Source organism: Mycteria americana, chromosome 5 (assembly GCF_035582795.1).
Source record: "Mycteria americana isolate JAX WOST 10 ecotype Jacksonville Zoo and Gardens chromosome 5, USCA_MyAme_1.0, whole genome shotgun sequence".
In the NCBI taxonomy this organism is placed as follows: domain Eukaryota; kingdom Metazoa; phylum Chordata; class Aves; order Ciconiiformes; family Ciconiidae; genus Mycteria; species Mycteria americana.
In genome coordinates, this window is record NC_134369.1 from 65516242 (window position 1) to 65537587 (window position 21346).

The following is a 21346-nucleotide window of genomic DNA, read 5'->3' on the forward strand; positions in this document are numbered from 1 at the left end:
AGCAGCCCTGGCTCAGGTGCTGCTGATGTGGGGATGCAGGCGACGCGGCCGGGCTAAGCCAGCGCTCCCTCTCCTGCCACTCAACGGGACCGAGAGGCCTCGTTTCTCCGAGAGAGAAGCGTTCGCTTTTGCCAAATGCCCACACAGTTTATTACAAATTCTTTACTTAGTATTTGTAATGCTGCCAGAGAAGAAACACGGGCCATTTCTCACGCATGGAAAAAAAAAAGGGAGCGAACTCCTGTTACAGGAACAGGGACCCTGATAGCATCACCCAGCGTGGAAATAAAGAAATTCCCCTACTAAAATTGCCTTTATAGTTAGAGTCAAGCTGGGTCACGACTCCCCTAAGCACCGACAACTCCGTATCGAAACTGCAACGGTATTTTATATCAAGTTCGAATGCGGCGTGGGAGAGCATCTACCCAACTCCTCCTCCACACTGAAAAAGGCCAAGAATATTTGCGGCAGCTTTCTAAGCGTGGACCGGCACTAACGCCGACGGGTGGGAAGCAGGAGGCTGCAGACGCACGAGCGCAGCGGCAATGTCACCTGCAACTGCCCTTCCCCGGCAATCGCTGCAAGCCCGAGCCCAGCGCTGCGCTGCGGAGGCTGATGCTGTGCAGAGCCAGACAAAGAGAAACGACACCGGAGAACGTTTCTGGCCATGTCCAATGCCTGGATAGGTACGGAAAAAAAAAGAACCTCTGTTTCTCATTCGGCATTTTCCTTTTCAAAGGAAGGTTTTAACACCAAGCTCTGCAGGAGATTTATTTTTTAATGTATAATAGCCCCTCTGTTTACCTACATGGGTCAAGTGCTACCTTGAAATTGGAAAGCACTATATAAATCAAGTTCTACTCGAGCTGTCAGAAACAATACGGAGTTAGAGAAAAACTCCTGTGTTGTCCGAACAAAAAGGTGGATGTTTGGGCTACTTGGCGGTGCCAACGAGTCATACAATTTTGAAAATTGCTGGTAGACTGCCACGTCTCCGTAAGCGCAGGATGAATGAGAAACTCTGAAGCATAAAACAGTGTTTCATTGTCTGGTTTTGTTTTTATTGTTGAAATACCTAGGGGAAGTAGGAAACTCTGTCTTTCGCATTAGTTGGAAAAAAAGATAGAGGGTATACGCACTAAAAACTAACATGGATTTTAGTTGCATGTGGAAGATTTGACTTGTCACTTGCTCAATTACACAAAATACTAATGCCGTAAATCGTGACTACACGGCCAATTAGGCTGCTTTAAACTACTAAACATGGAGACAGGACATGCCATTTGTTAACATAACTGTCACATTCTTTATGAAAGGTAGAACAAAATATTCCTTCAAGTGACTGTAACAAGGATCTGTTCAGTTCTTCATAAAGAAATCATTGTTGTAAGAGCAAAGAAAGCTACTGAAGTTATGGCAAGTACAAACAAATTCCCCATGAACCCGTTAAAAAAAAAATTAGGCATGTCTTAAAACCTGTATTTAAATAAGCAAGCAATTAGGACAGCAATCATAAATGCAAAGAGCCAGCTCTGACTTTGCCATGCACAGAATTTTCTCACAATAGTAATTTAAAATAAAAGTTTGGGCAAGAAAGTGTTTTACTCACCCCCTGAAAAATTATAGCCTTGTATTTCAATAACAGGTAGAGATACAATAGCTTTTGCTCGTTTAGTGGTGACCTGTACCATTATGCCCATACATCCTACATGGAGTTGATCAGCAAATGAATGAATTTCCAGAACATTTTCAAACAGACACAATTAGCACACAGTTTAATACCTTGTGTTCCTTATAAATCCCAAGTTCTTTCTCTTTTGCTATTCTTGCTTCCTTTTCTGAAAGATGACAAAAGGGTAACCAGCATGAAGATTACACAGACTGCATATTTCAGCAACACTGGCCAAAAGGAGAATTTCAGTCCTACATGCTTACCTTTTTGTTCCTTCAAATAATCTGCATTTTCTTTCATCCATAGCTCTGCTTTTATCTGAGCTTCTGTTTCGTTAAGTATATACTAAAAGACAAAACAAGTTTATCCACCTTCAGAAATCAACTTGAAAACCATAGAGCAAAACTGAATTGAAAAACCACTGGGCAAGGTCAATTCACATTCTGTTTTTAAAAATACATTAATAAAATAAAATATGACTGAGATGTGATAAGCAGAGAGCATTTCTAGTAACTTCTAAAGCTGGCAAAAAACAATGGCGTGTTTTCAAAAAACAGCGCTTGGTTTCCAGAATACGATGGGGTGACCAACAACCATCCAGGACTCATTGCACGTGGTCTGTAATTAACCTAAAATGATCCTGGTTTTATGATCTTTTTCAGATGATATGAGAGAGTACCACAACAACATGGTCGTCTGCAAGTAATTCTGCGTGTTGATGATGGTCTGTAATTCAAAACAGCATGGGAACCATTGCCCTGTGCTACCAAAACAGAAACATGTGTCTTCTGCGTAGGTTTCTGTGAAGGTTTAGGCACAGTTACTGAGATATTAGTTCAACGGCCACATCTGTGTGAATGAAACCAGCTTAGATCGCTGGAGTTTTAGTCCTCTAAATTTTAGAGAGTTGGGTTCAGTAACCACATCTAGGCTTTTTTCAGTTAACTCCACTTAGTTTCGGTTACATCATTAGTAGGTGTGGAGCTGTAAAACACATCTAGAACTATTCAGATGAATTCCAGAAATAAACAAACAGGTAGGCAGCAGGCAGGCTGGCAGGTTGGTAGATAGATCTCCTCTTCAATTACTTAAATGTAAAAACAAACCCAGTATTTAGCACAACTGCCCGTGAAACAAAAGTTCTCTACAGCCGATGCTGTTGGGGAGTGAAGAACTTCTGCAGAACGGAGAAGACAAATTGGGTCATCATTCGTGAGCAAGGCTCTTTATTTTTAAACAGCGGACCCAAGACTTGTAAAACGATGTTTAAGTGCAAGAAAAACAGTTTGAGATTTCTCCATCTTATGGGTTTGGGCATTTGCGATTTTCTCTGAAGTAAAATGTACATACAGGATTTTATGAGAAAAATAACTCCGGTCAAATGAAACTAATGCAGGGAGGAGTCCTTCCTCCAAGGGCGAACGAGGTGAGCAAACAGCCGTGCAAGTCCTGGTTTATCAGACCAATATTTTCGCTCTTTCATCTGCTTCTATTAAAGGTGAGCTGTAATAGTAAAACTCGCTTCCTCCTAGCTCAGTTATTCATCTTTCTTATGATTTTAGAGAGTTCATAATCTTGAGCTTACAATATTACAGTCTATTGCCACGGAAATAAACATGAGGTCATAAAAGCAGAGTTATGACCTCATCACAGAGCCTAGGAGGAGGAGAAAATGTGCTTGTTCTTCCCCCGCGTTTGTTTAAATTATGGACCTGCTATATTGAAAACCTTCAGGCTCCCCACTCCCTCCATACCACGTCTGCTCGATCCACAAGACCCCTCCTAACGCCCAGCCTAGCAAAACCCGCTTCACGGCTGAGTCAAGCTGAGCATTTTCCTGCTCCTTCATCCATGGCCAACAACATTCTGCAGTAATCCCTATGCAACCTCATCGCTCCCAATGACTTTGTACCCCAAAAGGAGTTTTTAGCATTGGCGTTATCTGTTCAAATCCCACTTTGAACCAGCGTGGCAGCTGGAGAGGGCATCGGGCTCAGAGTCAGGAGAGCTGGACTCTATCGTGTGTTCAAGCGTTGACCTGCTGTGTGGCCTTCAACAAGCCGTTTTCCACAGCCGTTCTCCTGTCATATTCAGGCTATATGGTAAAGGGTATCTTTCACTGCCACACAAATAATAATAAATCCAGAAAATGTTACAGAAATCTTTGAAAGAACACAGAAGCTGTACATGCTGGTTTTACAGTTTGGTTTCCATGGCAGCCTCCTATGTTGAATATATCTTAATTAAATAATGAATTTAGAGCTCCACAAAACTTCTAAAAGTCCTTCTTCAGAATAAAAGATATTCTAAAACATAATCATTCCAGCACAGTAAGAGCAAGCAGCAGCAGCAGTCTCATACACATATATAACTTGGGCAAGGAACACCAAATTCACAGGCTTGTGAGAACATTAGTTTTGATCTCAGATCACTGAAATCACTTGAAACTCTCTATAGATCAGAGCGAAGAGGCAGTGAGGGGAGAGGATAAACCAGATAAGAACCATTTTTCTTTCTCAGATATCCAAATGCAGAGAGACCCAGGATAAGAGGGCACCTTACCCGATCTATTTCGCTGTCGTCGATTCCACTCAGGTCTAATTCACCATCTCCTGTATTCTCACCTACAGAAAAGAACACATTTTAATTAGGTGGATGTTTGTTCAAAATCAATCGCAAGTCAAGTTCTACGGCAAAGTAACACTTAATGATCGTCCTCTTCAGAGATTTGCATCCTTCCGTGTTCATCCAGGAGGTTTAATGTGTTGCTGAGTATTTTCGCTATGGGGGTACACACATGCACAAATTCACCACACTGAATTCACTTAAAATTCAGGCATTGGTACGGTCCTCTTCAGTATTAAAAATATGCCAAACACTTCCAGTTGCCTTTTTTTTTGTCCCCATTTTAATTTACAGCCACAAATGTTCACCAGGAAGCTGGGGAAACCATTTTGGGAAGATGACCATTTTTCTTTCATCCTAACATGAATTTCTCTGACAGACCCTATAGGTCAACGATTCATCCATAAATTATGACTTGGAAAATATTTTCTGTTTTCAGGGAAGCAGCGTGGACCAGTGAATAACACATCATGCTGGCAGTCATACCATGGCTTTCTTCTGGACTCTGATCTATCATCATTTGAACCACTTACCTCATACCAGTTCTGTAAAAAGATGTGTATTAGTTTTTCTATCTGTAAAATGGGAATTATTAAAACATTTCCAAATTTTAAAATAACTTTTAAAAGCTATGGAAGGGTCTAGATAAATGTTAAACAATAATGACTTTCTGCAATTACAATTTCACTGTAATTTTTCTAGTTTTGTATTTATTAAGACTTCTTCTGAAACCCCTTTTTAAATATTCTATCCATTAAAAAGCAGAACAGCACAGAACTGAGGCCTAATTTGAGACTGGCACAATGTACAGCAGCAAAACCTGATTTTCCACGTCACATTAATGTACAGTGGTAATACACTATTAATGTAGTCCAGGTAGAGAAGAAAATAAATTATTCAACAAAGACTTATGCTGGGGAATGAAGCAATCTTCTTGGTCATCTCCATTACATCTAATCAAGACTAGACAAGAGATGACCTAACCAGCTTACCTGCCGAAAAAATAAACAAATTAAGTATCAACGATCTGCAATAACAAATTAAAACTGAAATGGTGCAGAACGGCTTGGCACCTCCACGGTTCCTGCTCCCCAGTCCTGGGGATGTGCCTCCCCACAAACCAAGACCTTTGAATGGTTTGATTCCCCAGTCTGGTGCTTTCTCGCGGAGCAGAGCTCCTGGGCAGCACGGTGCTGGACCGGCGGAGGCGGAAGGCAGCTGCAGCTCTTGGATCCAACGGCAGGTTATGGCAACATGGACCCTCGAGGCTTGGGAACACCAAACGGTGAAGACAAGCAAAGGCAGGAATTATGAGCATTCCCAGAAGATACGAACGACGCTCTGCTTGGCAAAACTCAGGCGTTTAAACCAGTTGCCTGAAGTACGTGAAATCACAGGGTCAGGAATCCAACCAAAACAGCTAGTGAGGAAAAAAGGCTGCCCTTCTTGAGGTGGTGCAAAGGATCTGGCTGCTCAACGCAACAGACATTTACTGATACCAGACACCGAGCGCACACACATGTCTTTTCAAAATCCACCTTAAACATCCAACAGAAAGTTTTAAACTCTTTCCATACCAAGTCATACACGAAACGGGTTTCACCCCAAAGAAAACGTCCTCTCGCAAGGAACTGCATAACACTGCGCTTTGATTTTCTTCTGAGATTGTCTCAATAAACATAATATCAACTTCACCAATTCAGATAATCTGATGCTAATGAGGGAAAAGGCCTTAAGGAACACTTCTCATCGCCGTTACATTTAGAAATTAACCGTACTTTAGTCCCAGGCACCAGATTTACTTTACAACCTTCTTCCCCAAAAATACTTTAAAAGTGTAGAAGATTTTATAACAACTATATAATTGTTCAGCACATGTGCTTTTCTTCTGGTCTGATCTCTATATAGTGCAGTAAGAGCAGAACTTTCTGCAGCAGGGCCACCAGCTCCTCATGCAGGCACCTCACTACCAGGCAGGCAGGGATGTGACCCAGGGACACGGCAAAGCACACCCTGGCTCGAGGCTGGAGAGGAAAAGCAAGGTGACAAAATACATCCCGGTGCTTTGCCGCCTCTTTAATATAACTCACTGGAATTTTTCTAGCGAACGGTAATCACGCAAAGCGCAGAGAGGAATCACTGTACGCCGCATCACCCATGGGGGTCCAGGGTATACGGCAAACAGCACTACACGTCTCTCCTGCTGGAACCGAGATATAAATTTCCAGTGAGCAAAATGCTTAAGTATTCACCGAGGAAAGGAGTAAAATACTGTAGTCTAGTGTCTGAGATGCCCTCCCGGGAGACTCTCCACCTGGGTCCAAGAAATGTTTCATTACACAAAATACAATAGCTCGACAGCAGAGTGCAAGAGTGTGCCCAGGCCAGAATACCTTGTCTCCTAGGTCGGAAGGAATTTGTGCAGAAATGGGACTCGAAATGGGTCTCCCATATTCTGGGTAAGCACTTTAACCACCAAGTTGTAGGACAGAAGAGGGGATGGTCTCCCTCTTCTTTGTGCTATCTACCTTTTGTTTCCTCAAGGTTTTGGGGGAAAAAAACCCAACTTTCAGTTTGGTTTATCTGAGCAAATAAAGGATTCTTTTTTTTTTTCCATATTCATTGCACCAGGTAAACTAAAACGTCAACTATCTACACAGGCTTGGAATTGGGGACAAAGAAAAAGGGAGCCAACCTCAAAAATCACTAGTAAGTTCTGAAAATCACGGCTAGAAGATCAAAATTTGGAAGTGGTGACAGAACTACTGAAGTCACTGCTCAAGTTTACATAAAAAGGCATCCCAAAATTATTTGTTGTAGCAGTAAAAACTGCTACAGCGTCTTAAGAATAATAAAAGTATCCCACTGAAATCAAGCTGCCACTGCTTTTATTCACCATTAAACACCTCACTCCTCCTATACCCTGCTGTATTTTTGGATCAGAGGTTTAAAATTTAGTATGTAACAATACAGTAGGTGTCTGTTCCCTTATACAGCCCTAGTATGCCAGACTGAAAATTATGTAATTTCAGGCACCATGAACAATTTCACATGTCATTTTAAATATAACTTGTTACTGAATTAGGTGCCAGTTTTTCTCATTGGATCAATTAGCAACGGGGACGGAAAACTCATTCTCCAACTGGTAAATTGCGGAAAAGAATCCAGAAGCAAGTTATACGTAATAAGCATTTCTAAGACCCCATAACGGCAGTTGAGGGAGTAATTGCTGGATATCCCTCTGCCTGCAAGTCGTCCTTTTTCCTGCCAAGGTGATAGGCATTCATTAAATGCAAGGGGCTTTTCAGAAGAGAAGGTGCCTTCAAACCCCTAGTTTAACGCTTTCACTGAGAAAAAAACCACGTTTTGTTATGGAATGCCAATTCAAAACAGAATACATCCGTTTTGATCTGAAAATTGCCCCAGCAATCACTTCCAACAGGAGTAGACCCTACCAGCCATAAATATCCGTCTGCTCGACGTTATACGGCTCACTCCAGGGCACGGAAAGTAAACCCCTTGCTTTTTTATATACCAGAAAGATCTTCCCAGCTGCTAAACTTTTCAAAACAATTTCTAAATGATCATTTTCTCTTTTAATAAAAGGGTCGAAATGAAATGTTCGACGAAATAAAAACACAGATGTGGCTAACATCTGGTCCAACCTCTTAAAAGCTTATTTAAAAGCAGTAGTGTCACGTGGCACGGCTCTTAGACATCGTGGATTTCTTCTGTTAGGAAAAACAACCACTTCAATGCAGGGCACAGGCAAAAAATAAGTTGGGCATTAAAAACAACAACCCCCCCTCCAAATCCAGTTCTTAAATGAAAGTACCATCGGGACGAGCATAGAGCAAGGCCGTGAGGAGCAGCCTACTCCATCCTCACCTAACGTCTCCATGGCAAGCAGAGAAGGACGGGCACTTCCAGAGCTTTCCATCAAGGTCTCGAACCAACTATGTTCATGCCACTTAAAACCACCAGTCACCCGGCCAGCTCCTCCAACATTTAAAAATAAAAACCCCCCAAAGCTCTTTCTTCACAGCCTTTTAACGTCTTTCCAACTGACTCTAGTAGACGCGAGGGCTACAATCAGACACTGGGGATTAGGTTTGTAAACCTGTAGGATTATTTACTGTTCTTGTCATTACTAAATGCACACTAAACCCTCTTTTAACACACCGTCTCCCCCTCTCCTTTCCTCTGTGCAGCTAGTTAAATGTATACACAGCACGCTATTATGGGGATTTATTACAGAAGAATCATTCCAGCCGATATATTTTAAACCCCACATTTTTAAAAACAGCCATGTGAAGAATGTGTTTTTCTGTTTCTGTTACAGGAGGCAGCACTATTTATTGCTCTGCCCAGATAAGAGGATTTCCTTACAGACAGAAATGGAGGCTGAACACTTCCCAGGAAATCCTCCGGAGCAGATACAATAGAAGGCACTTGGTGCTCTGGTCCCATGCAGCAAATATACCCTCCGCCGCACCGTTTCGTAGCAGTCAAAGAGCTGAAAGAGTTTAAACAAAGAACCCTTCCCCCTGTTCAGCACAGCACCAGATGCTAAGCACCCCCAGTATTTAAGAAATACTTTGGGGCTAGAGCACGACAAAACCTGAAAATAGTTGGGAGAGGCTTTTTCACTAACAAAAATCCTTAAGCAACAAACCAAACGGCCTGAGCCTGGGGCATCAGAAACAGCGGGATTGATTGTTGCTCTCCAGGGAGGGATTAAAACCAACGGGAGCCACCGAAAGCTCCCGCAGATTGTCGGAGGAACCCGACGGGGCAGAAACGCTTTTGCAGCTAAATCTGATGAGCGGCGCCGGTGCCACTTTGGGAGCTGCAAGGAGCGCGAAGGGAAGGCAGTAGCTTAACGTCAAAAAAGCACTGCACAACCGCACCAGAATATAATTGATTAGCTGATCAGAGGGGACAAGAACCCATCTGGAGGGGAAGATAACTGATTTACCAAGGGGCGTGAAGAGAAGTCATTAAGCATGGGTAACCGTGAGGGGAGCGGCAGCGGCGCAGGGCACGCAAAGTGCCGTAGCATCAGGTAGGGAAGAGAAATGGATGTGAAAATGCTGCAGTAGCAGCAGCGCGGCATGAAGTGCGGCGTAGGAGGATTGACGGGTGTGCAAATGAACCCGCCACGTGTCAAGGTGTGCGCAGAGTCCACGGGTCCGTACGAACGGGGTACGCTGCGAGTTTTATTAATACAGGGCTAGGAGCCTCTGGAGCAGGCTGGGAGGTTATGTTGGCAGTTTTAAGCTGTTGCCAATCTCACTGCTCCGGATAAGGCGTCTCTTTGTGCAATCCCAGCCGGCCCCGCCGTGCCCAAATCCCACAGCACGCACCCTGCGGCTGCCAAGGGCTCGGGTTCCCCCCGGTCACCTTTGGCAATACCATCGTGTGCCAACATAACAAAAGTACACCACAAAAACAGAATGTAAGGACAGAGCAAAATTAATTGCGCTTACTGACAAAATAAGGTCACAAAACGCATGACGTGTACGCTTGTATTTAAGTGAAAACGTTTTTTATTTTATTGTACCTGAAGCCACCTTGAAAATTACAGCCTACTCCTTCATAGTGCCAATTTGACACCAAGATTTAGGTCTGACGGCGTACGGAGCACACGAGGCCACGCATACAGCATAAAGATAAATGAAGTCTGTCACTTTATTATTTCCTTCTGCCAAGGCAAGGTTAAGGGGTCCTCTCCAGCCGAAGCCAAGTTTCCAGCCTGCTGGCTCCTTCGGAGACGGCAAACACACCGCGCCATGCAGAGTGAGGCCCCTTCTTCCCAGAAATGTTCGTTCCTGCTGGCGAGGGATGGCGGGAGGCATCGCCGGCCAGCGCCGGGCTGCCCGGCAGCATCTGGACACGCAGCCCTGGCACTGCGAAGCACCCACCGGCCGGCTCCTCACGCTTGGCCTATGAGAAGCGTAGAGGCAAAGCCCAAAAGGGTGGAAATGAAGGGCAAAGAGGGAAAAGACACGATCTAATAAAAACAAAGAAATTCCACATACCAGCTACATAGCCTACTGTTGCAAGCCTGAGAGCGCGGCTGCGCAAGGTATGCCTGTACAAAAGCAGGGATGTACAAGCTCATTAGCTCTTTCCTCGCTCCTATGTGCTGAAAATAGGACCTTCTCACAAAGAGGAGCAAGAGCCGGGATCAGCCCCGGCTGGTTTGCAGTCGCTGCATTGAGCTCGTCCACGTCGCTGTAGGCAGAAGGAGGTTTTCCTACAAGATTCTGCCTTAACCGGCGCAGAACTACAAACCCATCTTTATTAAATGCCTGCATCTCTATTTCCTCACACTGAGATTCAAGCTCCAGGTGTTGCGTCTCTCCCGCAGCAGCTGACTGACATCCGACAGCCTTCCCGCATTAGCCGCCTTCGTACGGCAGCCGCAGAACAATTATCCCATCGCAGGAACAGAATTTCAAATTTGTGTGCTTAATGATATATGGGAATGAATTATGAGAAAAGCTGTTCCTACAGTCAGTCATCTCTCACGGAACTTTTCTTAGATACTGAACATACTTTTTATAAATTAAATTTCAATTTCGAAAAAATAAAACCCCAAACCATCAACCCTGCTGCTTTTCTGGCAGCGCATCCACGCTGAAACAAATGCTCTTGTTGCACCTCACAGTCCACGGAGGAGCGAACCAAACCACGTCCACACATTTTATATCCACTCAAAGGTTATGCCACTAGTCTAACAGACATGGAAACTTGTTAACTTAAACACTAATTCATCAGAAAAAGTTAATCGCTCCATTCTTTCCAGAAATCCTCCCTGCAATATATATGTTTTTTAAAGCAGGTAGTACAAAAATAGTCCAGCAATAAACAATGCCTTTCTGATTCAGAAGATTTTTCTTTGAAAAGGTAAGCTCGCGCTTACTGAACTACATAGCAATATAAAAAGCCCTTAAGAAAAAATCCTTTCAACCTCCCAAAATAAATACAGCTGAAAGTTAAGCTTTTGAACTGAAGAACATCTTGACACTGTCCTCAAAACCAGCAGCAGACGTTCCTCTTCTGGAGTAACGGTCGTGTCCCCCCAACACCTCTTGAAACGGTGAAAAACAGCGTCCTTTATGCAATCTACTTGATGCAACTCATTGTTCTGTTTTGAAAAAAGCTGTTTTTTGATGATGAAACCAATAACCATCAATGATCAACCTGACAAATACTCCCCTGGAAACATACTAATTAGCTACCACACATGACATTTTTCAGCTCCAAAGCCCAGAAATGGTACGAGCTCCCATGCACAGACATGAGTCTTCTCCAACTCGTGAGTTCTGCGTCTGGCATCGCCAAGACCAATCTCGGCGCTCCTGCCAAAGGTGCAACACACTGACATCTCAGCGCTCGTCCACGTGTTCACCCCCTCCTGCCTGAGCAGTTATGAACTTAAAAGTTTTTAAAATGGGGACTATAAAGACAGATTTCTCCTACTTATTGCTCTTTTCCATCTGATCACCAATTCCCTGTTGTATTTTCCTCCTTTGCCTTTTATGCTGTTCTTGGCATCTTTTCTCTCCTTTCCCTTCCCCCACCCTGCCTTCTTTTTGGTGCCTTCTGGCCTCTATTTTCCGCATTTTTTTTAAATCTCTGCAGGGGTATCCAACAGTAACAGTTTCTATAAAGGGAGAGGCCAGGGAGAAGAACTGACCAGCATCTTAATCAGTTCCCCTCTCCAAACCCCGCAAGCGCAAAGTGCCGCCGTATCTCTTGCCGAGGGCGAGGGCTGTACAACGCCCTGGAGAGCCGACAGCAAAGGCAGCCGGGCTCAGATCAGTCTCCAGCTCACTTTCTCCGTGCTGCCAGACCACTATGTAAAACAGCAAGAGCACTTTACACCCGAGCCAGCCGTAAAGGGAACAGCTGGTTTAATGTTTAAGTGCTGAAGCATCATTTCTGCAACTGCAGCTCGCTGGTTAAGTAGCCAGGTCTTGCTGTGGGCGTTAAATGCTCTGCTGTCCGTCCCTGCAAGCCCAGGATCCTTGCCTGGCTGGCGCTCAGCCACCCCAGCAGAGGACATATGTTTTATTGAGAAGTAAATCTACTCCTCTAACGTGCCGCCCTCCCCGCCCCAAATAAAATGAGACGAGGAGCTCTGCGCTACAGAGAACTTAAAAGCAAATCCTAGCATTTTAGTTGGATTCTTTTTCTTTTTATCTTTTTTTTTTTTTTAATCATGAATCAATTTCTGTTCCACCAGGAAAAAATTTCAAATATATACAGCCATATATACACACACAGTTTTTAAGCTACAAAGACAGAGGAAAAATTTGAGGAGGCTCGCAAGACAACATTTTAAGGCTAATTGGACTGATTGGAACTCAAAAGCAAAGCTAACTTATTCTCCTAGGATATCACTGAAAAGTCACGGTTGGCTCGGATGATGGCCCAAAAATCAGAGCAATTTTCCTTTAGCAGAAGTACAAATGGTGGAACTGTCATGAGGAAGTGCAAAACCAGAGCCCAGCCTAACTCCGACACATCTCTTGCCCCATCAGAATTACCCTTGCCCTTACCCTTACCCTCCCACCCCACAGCTCCCCACCTCCGGGCCAGGCACACGGGCCAGCGCTGGGATCCAAAGGCCACGGGCTCATTGCCACGTTAACCTGCCCTATGTCAGCTCTCCCATTAAAGAAGCAGTCCTCCTCTTGCTCCCAGCACTGTGGTCTGGACCAAAGTGCTGCTCCAGGTTAAAAATAGCCTGGCAAAATAACTCACCCAGCCGAGTGAGAAAGAGGAACGAGTTGAACTTCCCACTTACAATTTTCTTCTAATCACCCTTACGTCTCTCAGCAAAGGTGGGCTAACTTCTACCCCCTCCTTTGAGGTTCAGAGCTGGTCTATGGTAGATCTGGTGACAAGCTCAGCACCAGGCACCAGAAGCCACCAGGATTACAGAAAAGCTTCAGCAGGCAATTATTAGCATTAAGACAACACCGCAATATAGTGCATGAAATTATATACCCGAGTCTTTATTTAGACGAAAAAAATCAATTTGTATCCTGGCCATTTACCACACTGTCCAGGCGGGCTGAATGGTGAGAAGCTGTTAACTGAAAGAAAATTATCAGGTAAGAAATTTCTCATTTTGTTACCCAGCTTCTTCCTTCCTTCCTCGCTAATGAGAAATAGCAAGCAGGGAATTACAGAGATGGGGAGAGGAAAGAGAAGGTAAAAGTTGTTTTATTATTATTATTATTATTATTATTATTATTATTATTATTATTATTATTATTATTATTATTTATTACTATAGCAGAATAACAGGCAAGAGCAGAAGCTTCCCTGCAAAAAGCAAAAGCTTTGTAAATGATACAGTTAGGTGGGAGCCTGGCCCAAAGGAGCAAGCCTCCATGATGAATGGGAGCTGGATTCAGAGCAGCTACCGGGCAGCGTTTTATGCCGCCAGGACTATCAGAGGCATGGAGCAGAGAGAGATCACACACGTAAGATGCTGACTCTGGTTCAGTGATCGGGACCACCAGTTGAGGTTTACAGACCTGGAAGTAGGAGACATGGGTTTGAAATCTTAAAAGGTAGCAGCTACAGAAATTCAGATCCGTATTAGGAGCATCAGTCCACTATGCAACAGATGGCCACAGCCAGCACAGACCACGCTTTTAAATAAAAATCAAGAAGGTTGTGCTGTTTCATGTTAGATGAAGCACTATCTTTTTGTCTCTGACCATGCCTAATGGCTGAGAAACAGATAGGTACTTCTCTGTCTTGCCCCGGACCCAAACAGAGCTCACACATGAGCCCTGCTCCAGGGACCAGCGCATTTTTGCATCCATTCGGGCAACTTTATGAAGCATGTAAGGATCTCTGCAAAGTACAAGCATTGCTTGGGTGGCTCTAGGTGACAGCGGAGCACGGCAAGCTCACTTGGTCATCCGGCCAAACTGCAGCACAATCCTGCTGCAGACAGCACATGTACTGCAGCAAAGTCCTCGAGAGGACGTGCATTTGTTCCTCCTCTCCCCAGATGTTTTAGGGACTGCAGCAAACATTTTCCCAGATGCACAGTAGACAGTGGTGAAGGATTTTAACATTTGCCTGCAGCAGCTCTGAGGCCCCAATGCCTTGGCATTTGGATAGACTGAACCATAAGCACAGCATAATTAGCATGTGTACTCCATATGCTTGAGATCCATCCTTACAGCGCTGGAATGCCCTCTGACACCACAACTTTCCAAAAGAAGAAAGTTGTGGAGAAGTTCCTGGAGAATAATTTGTCTTATTCTCCAGGAACAGTGGAAAAAGGCGCTTCCGTGCACAGGAGGTTTCAGTGGAGCTGGAGAAATAACCTTTTCCCGACAAAGCCCAGCAGTTGATTCACCTATAAATAATGGAGCCGGTTTCAAAGCCAGCCTTTCAAGCTAATGGCTATCAGAAAGGCCAGCCATATGCTTGTACAACCTGTCATACTGATTAATCTCAACATCTGACTGTTGTATATAAAGTTTATATAGTAACAGGACTATATTTAATATGTCATTTTAGCTAGGTTATGTATTGCTGATTTTACAGTTTCTCACCAATCTGCCATTCTCCGGAGTACAGGCACACAAAAGACCCTGTTTAAATGCTGATTAGATGCAGAGCGAAGTGATGAGTTTGGAAAGATTTTAGTAGGTCTCGAAAACCAGGTAGACTGGCAACACGTTGCAAAGAGAGCACTGGAAAAGATAAGGTCCCACATCCCATTACATGTAATTAATTCTTTATTTAAATATATTGGGCATCTACTTAACACGGTATTGCAGAGGCAAGAAGAAAGTCACAAATCATGGCTCAGTCTCACACACACTAAAAGGATTCATGGCTCTTTCTGCCATGCACCCATTTTATTTTACAGCATATGGCATAGTATCAAAGTTGTTCTTCTTTAATGAACTGAATAACGATGCTTTCCCATGAGGCTTAATCTAAGTTCACCATAACAAACTGTATTATGGCACCAATTCTCAGAAACATGACTACGTGTCCGCAGCCCATTTGGAGAGAGGGATGTGCATTTCATGTACCAATTCATTTAAACACATTCAGCATTAAATGCAATATTGATTTCTTTGAAATCAGTAAACTTTATTTTGAATTAGATAAAACAAAGTTATCTCCCAAAAATAAGCTTTGGATAGCTTTTTACTATTTCATTACAAAATGAAACCCAACCCACCCGATCATCATTTCAAATTCAGACCTACTATCCTTTCCTACGGAACAGAAGTTTATTTATATTTTATTTCTTTATTTCTTTAATTTCCTTAGATAAGACTAGGATGAATTGTTCTTTATGTTAGTTTTAACTAGGTAAACTCTTTCCACAGCAGACTTAAGCATCATTAACTGTGCAGTGAAATAAGCCCAGGATAATGGGCCGACAGAAGGGACGGATGAGGGAAGAGCCAGCAAAGTGCACAGGCAAAAGCCCTGTCCCCTGACAGAGTAAGATTTTGAATCTTAGTAGCAAGATAAAGCAGAGAATACTGAAGTCCAGACAAAACGCTCCCATGCAATTCTCTTCACACCATCAAAATCAACATAAAAATCTTTAAATGCTAAAATAAAGCCAAGCGAAGGAACATTACTGTCAACATCTGCCAACTGAAATGAATGATCTGGGTTGAAAGCGTTTGCTGACGTAGCTACAAGTTGCCACAAAGACTTCAGGGCTGTGGCAGCAAACTGGTCTGCGGAATAGCTCCTCAGCTCCTGCTGAGATGAACCAGGCACGTGGACCTCAACTCTGCCATTGCCCCCAGGGAACCGGGGGACGAAGCTGGAGCTATGCCACGCCAGGGTCTTTTGGGAGCAGGACCAAACGCACCCCTCACTCTAAATCAGGCATAACATACCCAAAATAAGGCCAAATCACTATTTCTGGCAGTGACAGCGGAGAACCCGTGACTTTTGGCCTTTGCCCAGAAGAGGTTTGCAAGTCGACGGAAACACCTTATAGCTAGGACACCTGAGACAGCCAGCCAGCGCGGCTGTGCCAAGGCATCCGTACCCACCGGCATCACCTCGGGGAAAGCCAATGGAGCAGCACCAGCAGGCCGTGCCAGGGGCTGCGGAGGCAGGGATCCCGACGTCTGCATGCACAGAAGTTTCATTCTCAAGGTGTTTCTCAGCTGCTACCGAGAGACGGTGCCGTCGCTGCGGTGACACTGCAGTCAATCAGCTCGGCTGACCCAAATGACTGCGCATCTACCGGCCGTAAAAACGTACAGGCTATGTTATTCCACATTTTGCCCAAAAGAAGAGGACAGATTTGAACAACACAAAGTCATCTAAATCACAGCCTTAATTATACTGGCACTTCAAAAAAAGAAAGGAAACAAGAACAACGATTTCAGGCTTTCGTGTTATTTTTAGGCACTACAATTTTCTCCATATTGTAGTAAAATTAGAAGCAGAAATCTTTGGATGCAGCAAGGAGAATGAGGAAGCTTGCCAAATTTGGGGGAATCAACAATTAATATAATAGCAATTAATTCAGAAGAGTAACTACATGTCATTGTAGGGTTCCCTGTCTGTTCTGTCCCAGTGATTGTTTAAAAAATTTGTTAAGCAAGGAAATAAAATAAAAAATGTTATTTGTTTATTTTTTTTTCTAAATTACCAGCATTGCAAACTCATGCTGGTATTTGAAAGTCAGTCTGGGCTCTCCCTAGTTATACATCCTTATTATCATAAACATTCCACAATTGGAAATTACTTTTCATGACGCTTACGCCAAAAAGAAAATAGCTGTATTGCATCTGCAGAACCAAAAGTAGTAAAATGTAATAAACATTCATCTTTGTCAGTGGCTCCGCAAACCAATCTGTTCGGCACGTAGGTGCCATTTTTACACAGTTGCTTTATTACTACATAATTATTGATGGATCAGCCAAGTGCTCTCTCAAGGAAAGACTGTTCTTAAAACGAGCTTGTTAAAAGTTTAAGTGTAAACCTTAGGATAAAAAACCAGCAGCTAGATTTCATCTGATTTAAACTTCTAAAAGAGGAAAAAAAAAATATTGGAGGGACAATTTCAAAAAATGCTATGTTTGAGGCAGGCATGAAATTGAAGCAGACAAGACACTTCAATGTGATAGAAAGAAAGAATTGGGGACATCTGTACCGAGAATAAGTCGTAAGCAGCAGGAGGAATTATCAATCTAGTGATGTGCCAGCTCTCTGCATTTCAATTGCTTCACAGGCCGTACCATAAAAATTGTTTGCAATGAAAGCAGTATGAAGAATTCCTACATTTTATTGCTCCCAGTGATATTCTACCCAGTTTGTGTGTGTATACCCATTGTAGCCTTTCAAGTACAACGCCGTTTCGTATTAGTACCTGTTTAAATTACTCGCCCACAAACATCGTTCCATGTTCAAAATGCCTCACTATTAAATTTTCTGTTTCAGTCAAAGTACTTCAAGAGTTTTTATCAAGCTTTCAAAGGCAAGAAAGTTTCATGCGAGCTTTCTGAAAGTCGAGATAAAGCAATAAACTTTAAATTTAAATGAAGGCTTTTTTCAGGAGAGAATTCAGCGTACCTTTTTTGAATTCCCTCCCCACCTTGTTAAACCGAACTTCTTCATCGCTCACAGATTTGTAAGTGTTGCATTTCGGGAGCTGAACTTCAAGCATCAATCTCACCCCCGGTACAAAGACCCCGCATATAAAATGATCTTGGGCAACAGCGTATCTGAAATTGCCCGTTCCCGTTCACTGACGGATCGTAAAACCCCTCCAGCACCGATATCTCAGTGCAGGCACGAATGCCACTCTCAGCCTCAGAATACACGTTCTTTGCTGCCGCAAAGACGTGGTCCAAAGCATTCCTCCAACCCCAGCTGAACTGGGGGAGCCGATTTCTGTCCCCAGCGACTGAGCCCCGTGCCCCTTCCCTCCGCAGCGGGTACCACCTCCCTCCCGCCTGCTGCCGTACCGGCCACGGCGTCATTCCCTAATACGCGTCTGTCAAAATGACCCTGTTATTAAAAACGTCTACACGAGCCTGTGATATTTTTGACAGACCCAGGTGAGGGAGGCAACTACACGTGCACTAACGCCCGCAGATAGCAGGGGGATGAGCCAGTAAGGCGAGACATTTCTTAACCTCAACCAACAGCACCCACAACATCACATCCCGACACACCTGCTCCGTGTTAAAACGGGAGGTCAAATTCAAACAGTGCGGTATAAACCAGAGATTTTATCTTTGCTCTAGGGAACTTAGCACAGGAGCTTTGTGTTAGTTCCGCAGCAGCTACAGAGCCATGAGACACGGCGGGAGCATGGAAAGCAGTGCTCCCCCTAAGTGCAAAAACTCCGGCTTGAAGTGCAAAGAGAGACTTTACGGAAAAGCAACTTCCCACTGAAGTATGTTTTATTTAATGAAAAACACTGACAGAATACAATACCACCACCAGTGACACAATTTCACGTTGATATGGGTGTTCCTGCATTTCTATACCTGACTTCTATGGTAATGAGGATTTACATTTTTTACCTTTAGCAGGAAATTAGTAAGGGCCATTAAGCATAACTTCCAAAATCAGTCATTCGCCTTGTTCCTCTATAAGTGTTAATGATTTGGTCACAGAGCACTGTTTTACTTCCTTCCCATCTGGGAGCACACGGTGGCTTCCCCACCGTAACTAAATCAAACACGGCATTTAGGGAGTCAATTTGCTGAAAAATGGTATCCTTCCACCCACTGTACAGCTGTTTACTTCTGGCTTTTGCGTTTATACCTATCTCAAGAGCCTTGTTTCTTGCTCCAAATTTCTTTCCTGGTGCTGCTTAACAGCATTATTTACTCTCTCTCATTTCATATTCATTCCCTTATTTCTGCTCCACAGTTGTAAATGTCCAGGTCCTTCGTCACAGAAAACAACTTCTACAGTGTTAGGTGTACATATATGTTTCACTATGAAAGCTAAGCCTTACCATAAGCTGCTGACTTTAAAAGTAAAAGAAAGTATTTTCTGCTTCCCTTTAGCGAAACTTGGCTGCAAAAAATCCCTGGAGTCAACTCTTTGCAATTCCCCCCCTAATCTGCAGCTACCCCTCCCCACGCAGCCTGCCGGCATCTCCTCGTCCGGCCGCTTCAGACACTCTTGACCCAACACAGTCACATAATCCTAGATAAAAGATAACAATTTTTGTTATTAATAACCAACCCCAAGTCGGTCTTACCTGCCAATTTCTACAGCTTTGCACCACTGTAATTAATGAGCACCGAAAACTCTAAACGCAGTTTTTTCAGCCCTACTGAATGCATTCTGGTGAGCACGTATGAAAAAAAAAAACCCATTGAAAAGCTGAAGAGTACAGGAGCCTCATGTTGACAGGTCACTCTGATTCCAGGTCAAAGCAGAGTCTATATCTGGCTGCTTTGATTATAATTGCTTACAGGATAAAAACTAAATAGCAATTATCTCATTGTCACACAAGAAAAAAGACCTAATAAATGAACCAACACTAAAGTAACATTGAAAAACAAATTATTTCAAAAGCAATCAGGAGTAGTAAAATTCAGTTTCCAAAACTGTTTTTAATTGCCAACAGTGTCAACATTAATATTATTCCTCTGTTGGACAATACATCCATTTTAGTTATGAAAGCATTTAGCAAACCAAAATGTCAAACTACAGTTATACAAGGCTAAACTCGTGACTGTTTTCATCAACGGTCTGTAGTGCCGTATCTCAAATCCCCCATTACAAGGGTCATCTACGCAAGCCACAGCCCAACCCATGCGTACACGTGTTTATCTCGAGTACTATGACAGTCCCACAGATTTCAGACCAACAAACAAAACAGATGAAGTCTGTAGGGGTGTGATGAAGTTAATCCTTAAGAGGATATAGAAATTAATTTTGCAAACTAAATTCAAAGCTACCAAACAAAAGCAAAACAACAAACTGCGACACAAAAATATTAAAACCTTGCAGAAGCGGCACTCCATTTAAAGGGTTTACTTCGGTGGATTTTCAGTTTGCAGGTATTGCCTTTACCAGCCGAACCTGTACCACAAGAAAATGAAGTACTAAATGGAGGATTATTTTAGCTTTTTCAGAAAATGCAAGACAAACGCAAAGTGGTCAGGATCCACCGCAGCACTGCACATGGATTTATTACCCATCATATTAAACCCAAAGTAGCTAAGCCTTGCAAATCTCTCTGCGCTCTATTTCCTTCTTCCAAGGGCACGTTTTGTGGCTCCTTGACCTAGGTTAATAAGTCTTTATTCTCAATAACAACTGAGACCATGAAGACTCCCTGAACTGAACCCAGGCCTCCACTCCTGACATTTCAGATACCGTGATGAATTGCTCAAATAACATCCTCCTGAGTGGTTGGCTTTCCATGCAAATTTAACGTCCTCTCCATAGCCTCCACGCATTTCACTTTCCGCAACTCTCTAATGAACAATTTCAGTTTTCAATTGAGTTTTTTGGTGAAAGACTTTTCTTCCTTTTTGGCAGAAGGGCAGGGCAGGAATGTCTGTTTCTTCTGCAAACTGGCCACCCAACCAAATAACTGTGAGCATTAATGGGCTCAAATTCTGGCAGGTGCAGAAAAGGAAGTATCACATAATTCTCATACTAGCAAGGAAGTTACTCATTTTTTTTAGCCAAGTTTCCTGTGTGCCTGTAGGTCTCTGCGTCGTCAGCCCCCAGCACCACCTCCCCAAGTCTTGTTTTAATCCACAGCCTATTTCAACCAAGATTTAGGAGCAGGGCAGCGATCCCTTAGGTGGTTACATTTCCACAGGTTCCTTGAGAATCGGCCCCCCCAGCAAGACAGAGCAATTATAAATGCCCCTGGAAGTACCTCCCACGCTGAAAACCGGCATCTTTTCAGATGCTAGGGAGTGCAGGCAGGAGAAAACCCTGAAAAGAAGCCCCAACAGAAGGAAAACCTTATACTGGCGCCTACAAATGCCGAGGCATCTAAGTCAACCATGAAACACAACCCTCCCTTAGTAC

The 21346-nt window shown here is 43.4% G+C and overlaps 1 protein-coding gene across 3 annotated transcripts in view; it reads right to left on the minus strand.

The window, feature by feature from the left end:
- The window catches only part of BRF1 (BRF1 general transcription factor IIIB subunit), a 176737-nt gene that overhangs the window by 45260 nt on the left and 110131 nt on the right, over positions 1-21346 (minus strand). For 2 of the 3 annotated variants that reach the window (XM_075503746.1, XM_075503748.1), the window contains 3 exons: positions 4235-4296; positions 1936-2017; positions 1783-1838 (listed from right to left, as the gene is read on the minus strand). In XM_075503746.1, coding sequence (XP_075359861.1) covers positions 1783-1838; positions 1936-2017; positions 4235-4296 — 200 coding nt within the window. Of the gene's footprint in view, position 1; positions 679-1782; positions 1839-1935; positions 2018-4234; positions 4297-21346 lie in introns of those variants that run through there. The other variant, XM_075503747.1, reaches the window with a different exon arrangement.